This window comes from Trypanosoma conorhini (assembly GCF_003719485.1).
Source record: "Trypanosoma conorhini strain 025E chromosome Unknown Tco_14.4_contig_00734, whole genome shotgun sequence".
NCBI lineage: Eukaryota > Euglenozoa > Kinetoplastea > Trypanosomatida > Trypanosomatidae > Trypanosoma > Trypanosoma conorhini.
Genome location: NW_021704824.1, coordinates 1 through 8,176, shown reverse-complemented (window position 1 = coordinate 8,176; position 8,176 = coordinate 1). Strand labels below are relative to the sequence as shown.

At 60.1% G+C, this 8,176-nt stretch overlaps 3 protein-coding genes across 3 annotated transcripts, besides 5 other annotated features; all 3 read left to right on the top strand.

Moving 5' to 3' along the window:
• On the top strand, positions 1 to 838 carry Tco025E_08246 (uncharacterized protein; the record flags this gene model as incomplete). The annotated part of the gene is made up of 1 exon (XM_029375101.1): positions 1 to 838. A coding segment is annotated over one exon (838 nt), but the record flags the coding sequence as incomplete, so codon positions are not given.
• Positions 839 to 1,465: 627 nt separating this feature from the next.
• Positions 1,466 to 1,500: a sequence feature (A-rich).
• Positions 1,501 to 1,571: 71 nt separating this feature from the next.
• Tco025E_08245 (WASH complex subunit 7) lies at positions 1,572 to 5,192 on the top strand (the record flags this gene model as incomplete). The annotated part of the gene is made up of 1 exon (XM_029375100.1): positions 1,572 to 5,192. The coding sequence occupies one exon, from the start codon at positions 1,572 to 1,574 to the stop codon at positions 5,190 to 5,192; it is 3,621 nt and encodes a 1,206-aa protein (XP_029224787.1).
• Positions 5,193 to 5,343: 151 nt separating this feature from the next.
• Positions 5,344 to 5,367: a microsatellite.
• Positions 5,368 to 5,381: 14 nt separating this feature from the next.
• Positions 5,382 to 5,408: a microsatellite.
• A 30-nt stretch (positions 5,409 to 5,438) lies between these two features.
• Positions 5,439 to 5,460: a microsatellite.
• Positions 5,461 to 5,513: 53 nt separating this feature from the next.
• Positions 5,514 to 8,012, top strand: Tco025E_08244 (putative DNAJ-domain protein; the record flags this gene model as incomplete). Its single annotated transcript, XM_029375099.1, has 1 exon — positions 5,514 to 8,012. The coding sequence occupies one exon, from the start codon at positions 5,514 to 5,516 to the stop codon at positions 8,010 to 8,012; it is 2,499 nt and encodes an 832-aa protein (XP_029224786.1).
• Positions 8,013 to 8,032: 20 nt separating this feature from the next.
• Positions 8,033 to 8,065: a microsatellite.
• Positions 8,066 to 8,176: the final 111 nt, after the last annotated feature.

The window sequence follows — 8,176 nt, the reverse complement described above, 5'->3', positions numbered from 1 at the left end:
CGATCGTGGATCCTCCCGAGGCTCGGAGAATAGAAAGACGTATGAGACGGAGCGACCCTACAGCAGGCGCGACTTCACCCCGCCGCGTGGAACGAGAGGTGGCGGCGGTGCAGGAGGGAGTGGGGAGTACTCGCGTCCGCCGCTTCCACCGCTGCGTGTGGACAGCGCACTAGTCCCAAGTCTCCCGCCGCCACTGCCGTCGCTGCCGCCCCAGCTGCAGCCTTCGTGTCCCCCGCCTCTCTGCGGGCAGGAAGCGCAGCTGGCGGCCAACGACGGCGTGGCGGCTGCCGTCGCCAAACCCCCGCTCCCGCAGCTGTTGCTGGAGGAGAGTGTGCGGGAAAATGGCGAAGCGGCCGAGGCGGAGCTTGAGGATGCGACAAGGGTGGCGGTTCGTCCGCCTCCGAGTCGCAAAAACGGTGCGGCGACCCCTGTGCTGCCGCAGCACCTTATCAGTCAAAACCCCGGCGCGATGCTGTTCTGCCGCCGCTGCCGCCTCTTCCTCGCTCCCCACCCTGTTAGCGTGGCGAACCACCTGCAGAGTGAGGGGCACCAGAACAGCGCGGAGGCGCCCCCCGCGCCGGGAGCAACCTACACGCAATTTGGCAAGCTGGTGCAGCGCATGCCCTCCTTCATTGAGCCTGTGACGGTGGTCTCAGAGGAGCAGCGGCAAAAAGTGGCGGCGGCGGGGAACACGTTTTTCGAGGGTGGCTTTGACATTGTGAACTCCACCTGCGGCATTTGCCAGGAAGTCGTCACCACGCAAAGCTACAAGGTGCACGAGTCGCTTCCAACGCATCGTCGACGGGTGGCAGAGGCCAACGCGGACACCGTGGCGTAGCCAGCCCGCGGCGCAAGGCGGAAGACCGGCCCTCCGGTTGCACTTAAATTCCCCTGCAGGAAACGAGGAGGAACGCGGTGGAGTTTGCCACACCTTTCATCTTCGGTGTTGTGTGTTTTATGCTTCGTACAGGGCGGAAGGGGGAAAAAAAGGACTAGTGAGTAAAGGTTCCCCCAAGGTCTTTGCCCTCCCCGCCAACCTTTGCGTTGTCGCCACGAAGCATTTCGAGCGACGTTGTGGCGCGCCCCTTCCGCTACGGCTGCTGCTGCTGTTGTCAATGGCGGAGGCGGTGGAAGCGGAAGCGTTTGAGAGCCAATTGGAGAGGGGGGGGGGCGTTGGGGCATGAACGCAAAGAGGTCATTCCTCGTCTTCCACGTATCCGTTTCCTCCTTGACTTCCCCCTTGTTATTAAAGGGCTCTGCGGCTTGAGTGGGGCAAGAACTGAACTGTGAGAGAGTGGAAGAGTGGGAGGCGACGAGTACTGTAACTGTAATCACGACACGTATTTACCTTCTTTTCTTTTCTTTTCCTGTGGGTGAAAACGGGGGCAGCGCCCTTGAGCCCGGCGCTGCTGGTGTCGCCGCCTGCGGAAGGGAACTCTACGCTGCGGTGGAAGCAGGAGGTCTATTTCTCTCTTTTTTTTCTTTTTTTTTTCTCTCTTTGGGCACGGCGTCTTTCTGTCGGTGGTAGCGTCATTGTGGACACGCGGCCGGCACCGCCCGTCGACGCGGTCATGCGCGCCCCCCTCGACTTCGGCGTGGACCTCAGAAGGGATGAGCGGGATGCGTTTCAGGACAAGCTGCACGGCTTCGTTGCCGCGCATGAGAAGATGCTTATGGAGGTGGAGCAGACCTTCGACTCCCGCTGGGATCCGGAGCTGTGGGACCCGCACAGCGACACCGTCGCGCTGCAGCTGGGCACGCCGGCGTCGCGGCAGCGCGAAGGCGCCACTTCCATTGCCGACACGCTTGGTCGCACCCAGCTACACAACCGTCTCTTCTACCGCATCACGCTTTGCTTTGCCAGCCTCGTCCTGGAGATGGACTCCCTCGCCGAGGAGGCGTTCGCCGTGTTTATCCCGCCCCTGGCGATGTTTGGCGACGACAGTTGCCGCGACGAGGGCATTCCCGACGAGGAGGCGCAGCAGGGCGCCGGTCGCATGTTGGGGCTGCTGCAGGAACTCTGGGCCTGGGTGCGGCGCGTGCGGAGGGTGGTGCTGCAGACGGTGCGGCAGTTAGCCGCCCTCTACTCGCCGTTGCGCGAGCACGACAATTACCGCCCCTTCACGCAGGTGCGCTTCCTGCGCGTTTGGCGCTCCCTCGCGGATCTTTTTGCCGCCCTCGTGAGCGTGGAGGAGGTGCTGCAGACCCACGACACCCTGCGTCGCGGCCTCTCCGTCTACCGCAAGCTGCTCGCGCAGGCCGCCAAAAACCGTGACAAGTTTGACTACGATGACATGACGATGGGGCTCTTCGGCCGGCTGTTGGAGAAGATCGACCAGGACCTCCTCGACGACGGGGTACTGCAACGCCTGGTGATGCAGGCGTACGACGTGCCAGAGGCGCAGGTGTCTGTGACCGCCAACAGGCGACTGTGCTTGGAGTTTACGGACCTCCTTGACCACCTTTTGGGCGCCGTGGAGGAAAACGTGGGGACCCCACGCGAGGGTCACGCGCGACGGCAATACCTCGGCGTCCTTGGATTGTACTACCTGCACCTCCACCTCTTCCCGGGGCTGACCAGTGAGACGACGCGGCGCGGCCTCTGCAGGCGGGTCTTCCAACTGCACCATCGCATGCCGGTTATATACCTGCACGGGGTCCATCTGTTTCGCCCTGTCCTCTGGCTGTCGCGTCGTGTGCCGGGTGAGTTAAACCGGTACCTGCAGGATCCATCGAGGGAAGGAATCGCTGCCATCAAAAAGGCATGTGAGCAAAGCGGTGCCGAGCTACTTCCTCAGTTGAATCGCCTCACCACCTTGGTGAGCGCGTGGATAGCCGAGATGGAGACGACCCTCCCTGTGGATCCCGCGCACCACAAGGCATTCCTCCATAGCACGACCCTGATGCTGCAGCGGGGGATACTGCTGGCGCAGCACATTCAGCGACTACTCATTAACCACATCGCGCTACACAACTGTGCGGATGTTGCCATCTCCCTTCAGCAGGTGGACGGCCTCTCCCACGGGGTTGAGCTGCTCATGATGATTCGGGCCGCCTTCCACGCAAAGACAGGGGTGGTGGCGTCCGCGTATAATCTTCTGGTGCGCTCCATTGCGTATGTGATGGAGCGGCACCTCTACGAGCTGTATCTGCGGCTGGGCGACTTTGTTCAGACGAGCTCAGATGAGGTGATGGATCAGCACAGCGCGATTCGGCAAGCCATCGTCCTCCTGCACAGGCCGCAGACGGCGGAAAACCTGGTCTGCCTGGACCTCGTTCTTAGCACCGCGTTTAACCGGCGTCAGGTGGAGAGGGGCGCCTCGGCTATCGTCACCCAAAAACACTGCGAGGAAATTTTAATCGCCTTTGCGCAACTCCAGCGGGTGACCTCGCTGCAGGGCGCCTTGCATGCCGCGACGGACTGCGATTTCCTCTACTGGCACCGGGAGACGTTTTACCCCATCTTCTTTGAGCGGATGTATCAGCGACCGCTGCGGTCAGGCTACCTGCCGTATCTGCTCATGGCCATGCATGACTGCCGCCCCTCCATCCTCGCCTCGAGGCACGTGGAGGACGCCGGCCCGCTGCTCGACGCGTACGTCGCCTACGTCAGGGGCTGCATTCGGAGCCGTCTCATTGACCCGCTTTGTATCGACATTGAGAACGACCTCCGGCTCTACACGCACTCTGTTGTTTTGGGGCAGCCATTCCGCAGGGTTGAGGCGGGGGCGGCGTGCGACGTGGGGCGCTTCACGCGGCTGCCGCCGCTGCGCCTCTTCCACGACTGGCTCCACCTCGCCACCGAGGTGGAGCACTGCCTGGATGCGCAGTTTTACAACCTCAACGCACTCATGGCAAATGACTGGAAGACGTACGAGGAGATGCGAAATCTGGCGCTGGTGCGCTACGGGCTGCGCCTATGCGACGGCTACCTGCCCGGCAGCATCGTCGATCAGGGCTTAGACGTCCTCGTCATCACGGAAAATATCCAGGTCTTCGTCGCCAACTACACGTACAACATGAATGAGCAACTCTTCGTGCAGCGGCCCTCGACGACGGAGTCGAAGCACCTTCACACGCTGCATATTCGCCATATAGCCAACTCGATTCGAACCCACGGCACCGGTATCATGAACACCACCGTCAACTACGTCTACAAGTGTCTGCTGAAGAAGCTTGCGATTCTTTCACAGTTCCTGTACGACGAGCACGTCAAGTCGCGGCTGATCAAGGACGCAAAGTTCTTTGCCGCGCATAAGGAGGAGCTTAACGGGGCGTACCCGCTTTCACGGGCGGAAAAGTTCATTCGCGAGGTGCGCAAGTTGGGCGTCGCCGAGGATGGACAACCGTTCCTGGAGAAGTTTCGCCACCTTGTCTCGGAGATTGGCAACGCCCTTGGGTACATGCGGATGATGCGCAGCGGCGGGCTGCGCGCCATCGCGGACGCCGCCGCGTTCATCCCCTTCATTAACGGCGATGTGCGTCTGGAACGCGTCATCGACCCCGCGGCCATCGGCAGCGACGACGAGGCAGAGGCAGAGGCAGAGGCAGAGGCTGCGGAAGACGTGTCCGCGGCGGCGCCGCCCTGCACCGTGGAGGCGGTTCGCGTCGTTGACAAAGTCGTTCACAACATGCGGCGGAAGCTGTCGGACGGCTCCGAGTATTTCCGTATGCTCCTCGAGGCGGTGACGAAGCGGTTGAGGGATGCAGAGAAGTACCACCACCTGCGGAACTTCCACATGATTGTCCCGTCCATCTGCGTCCTGCACGTGGAGCTCATGATACGTGAGAAGGAGCAGCTGGTGAAGAAGAACAAGGATGGCGTCTTCACCGACGACGGCCTTGCGCTTGGCTGCGCCTTCCTTCTGAAACTGTTTGGCCTCTCGGAGTTGTTTGAGTCGCTGCACTGGTTTGAGAGCGTGGGGAAGCACTACGCAGCCCGTCTCCGGGAAATGCAGGAGGGGATTGCGGAACGCAGCCAGGAGGCGAGGAGGCGAGGCAGGTCGCAGGGAATCGAGGCCGCCCACGAGGATGAGGCAATCAACAACATGCATCTCACCGCCACCATGGTGGACTACGCCATCCGTGAGCACACCGCCCTGAAGGAGGCATTTGTATCGAGCAGAGTTTTTTTTCACTCAGCCGTCCCAGGCGGCGAGGACGAAGAGGCAGAAGAGGAGGAAGAAAATTGAGGGAATGGTGAAGAAGGCATCTGTTTCTCCTCTGCCATTTGCTTCTGTGGCCGTCGCGCAATGAGTACGAATGCAAGCCGACAGCGCACGCGCCACATCTCCCTGTTATCTCCCTGTTATTTATGTGTGTGCGTGGGTTGGTGATGACGTCCTCTCTCTCTCTCTCTCTCTCTCTGTATATATGTATACCTTCCTTTTTCTTCTTCTTCTTCTTCTATCAACGGTTGCTTGACGAGGGCAGGCACATGTGTGTGTGTGTGTGTGCGTGGAGTGGGGAGCAAGCAAAAGACGATAGACAAGAGCGAGAAGCCAAGCAGCGGAATGCTGTCGCGCAGCACATGGACTCGCGCCATGACCCCGCGCGTCGCGCTCACGACGCTGGGCCTGACCTCCGCCTCCGTCTTGGACATCTCCCAGTCCCGTGTGAAGAAGGCGTACATTGCGCAGACGCTGCGCTGCCACCCCGACCTGCACCCCGATGATCCCGACGCGACTGAAAAGTTCCGGCGTCTCTCCGAGGCCTTCCGTGTGGCGCTGAAGTCGCTTGAAATGGGGCTGCACGCGGGGGCCGCCGTGAGGAACGTCTCCGTGGACGACGGTCAAGGTGTGCTGGATGCGCTGCGTCACGCCATCGCGGCGTACCACAGCTGCCGAGACGCCACACGCGGCGGCGGGGCGGAGGCGGAGGCGGAGGCGCGTCATGCGGCGGAGCGACTGGACACGTTTTCCTCGCACTCGTTGGAGTATGTCTCGTCGGTTTGCCAGACGGAGGCGCTCGCCATGCGGCGCGTGAAGCAGTTCTGCGACGAGCTTCCGGAGGTGCTGTGTGGAAAATCGTGTGTCCTCTTCGAGGCGGTGGCATTCTTCAACGCTCGCTACGTAGAGGCCATGTCGCGCTGCGTCCTGCGCTTTTCGAGGCACCTCCCCATCATCGTCAATCGCGTGGTGAAGGGACGCAAGCGGCACGTGCGGTACACGTACAACCAGGCGAACTCCGGGGTTGCGACGGGCAGCCGACCGCGGCAGCAGCGCATCGAGGAAATGGCAATGAAGCCGCTTGTGCTTGTGGGGGCGCTCCTGTTTAATCTGGCACCGACGCTGACCGCGGACGCGCGTGCGGCGCGGCGCCTCGAGGGCAGCCAGGCGCCCCCAGACGCCCACGAGGAGGTGAAGAGCACATGCGGCGCCGTCTCGGAAAAGGAAATAAAGATATGTGAGGAACTGAAGTGCACCATCTACCCCTCAGACTCCATAGGCGACATCACGGAGAAAATTGGGAAGTGGGAGGCGGCGAGCTACGAGAGACTGCAGCTGGAGCTGGCGATGGTGGACACCACCTCTTTGCTTTCAAACATGCTGGATCTGCACGAGCACGCACTTACAGTCATGCATCACCTGCACCTTTCAAAGGAAGTCTCTGAGAAGGTTTCGCTCACGCTTCAAAAACTTGTCTGCGGGTTATGCTACCACTGCGACGATCCCATGCAGGACTATGAGGAAGCTGCATGCGGGGACGGAGGAGGAGAAGAAGCTGGTGAGAAACCGATTGCGGACGGCATCCGTCGTTGCCGGCGCTTGGCGCGCCTGACGGCGCCTTACATCGAGGGAAACATCGCCTTGACTTGGAACGGCGAGACCCCGTTGGTGGAGAGCACGGAGGAAGTGGCTGTTGGGGACGAAGACGGAGCCTTCTGGAGGAAGTGTGGGAAAAAGGATGCCGTGAATCACGACATTGTGGTCGCTCGTCACATGTCATGCTGCACGGCTGAAGTGATACGCTTCTCCGTCGCCGTTAAGCTGTCTAAAGACATTGGGGAGTTTCTGACGCGCCTGATAGCTGCCATGGAAAGCGTCCAAGAGCAGGCCGAATTTGCCAATTCGTTGCTGCCGCGGCTGCTCGGTGTGAGGGAGAAGGTGGTGAATGAGGAATTTATCCCGGTGCAAAAGCAACCGTGCGGTGAGGAAGCACCTTCCTTGAAGGCGAGGGAAAAGGAGGAGGAAGGAGGGGGAGTGGCTGGAATGTGCGCGGGGGCAGAAGCGAGGGCGAATTTACACGACCCTGGTGTTACTGTCAAGGAGGCGTCGTGCGAGGGGCACAACGGGGAGGAAACCAGCGAAGCCGCTGGATATTGCTATCGAGGGCCAATCCGCTGCTTCCCGCGCATTTTTTCTATGAGTACTGCAATGGAGTTAAACTACTGGCAGATGTTGCATGAGAACCGCGCCTATTTGGCGCAGCACGCTCCTGCGATGAATCCCATTAATGTGTATTACAACTGCCTGCCGCATAAGCCGCACCCGCACGCTATGCAGGTCGAAGAAAATTCTTTCAAGGAAGAGTTAGTTGGAGGATGGATTGGCGAAGCTGAGGATGGGACAGATGACGCCGTCATCACCCATAAGGAGTTGGAAAGTGGCCCCGCGTTCCGGGAGTGGCTAGAGGACGTTGTGGAGCTGTCTTCGCTTAACAGGGAGTGTCACCGAATCGCGGGCGAGGCCGGAGTTGGTTACGTTATGAGAGACCCTACACTCCCACTCCCGCAATATCTGTCATTTGTCAAAGTATTCTGCGCAGCTGCCGGGGTGCGTGGAATTCTTGAAAAGAAAGCAGGCAGGACACGCACAGCGACAGCAGAAGACACGGGACTACTCATCGTTGTCGGGACGGAGTGTGACGTGCGAGATGGTGGCCGCCTGCTCGTGCCGTGGTGGATGGATCCATCGGTTCTTTTGGCGCTGCTGCAAGACGACACCCAAGATGGCGGGACCAGGCTGATTGAGGAAGGTGTGGAGCAGCCTTTCGCAGGAGGATCGCTTTAAGGCATGAAATATGACAGCACATCTATACGTACATATATATATATATATATATAAGCAAATAAAAAAAAACATGTTGGACTGCCAGCCGCTGGGGAGCCCTCCGGCCATTCGGACTGGGGGTGCTTTTTCTTGTTGCTTTTGTCTTTGCTGTCTTGTTTCTTTGG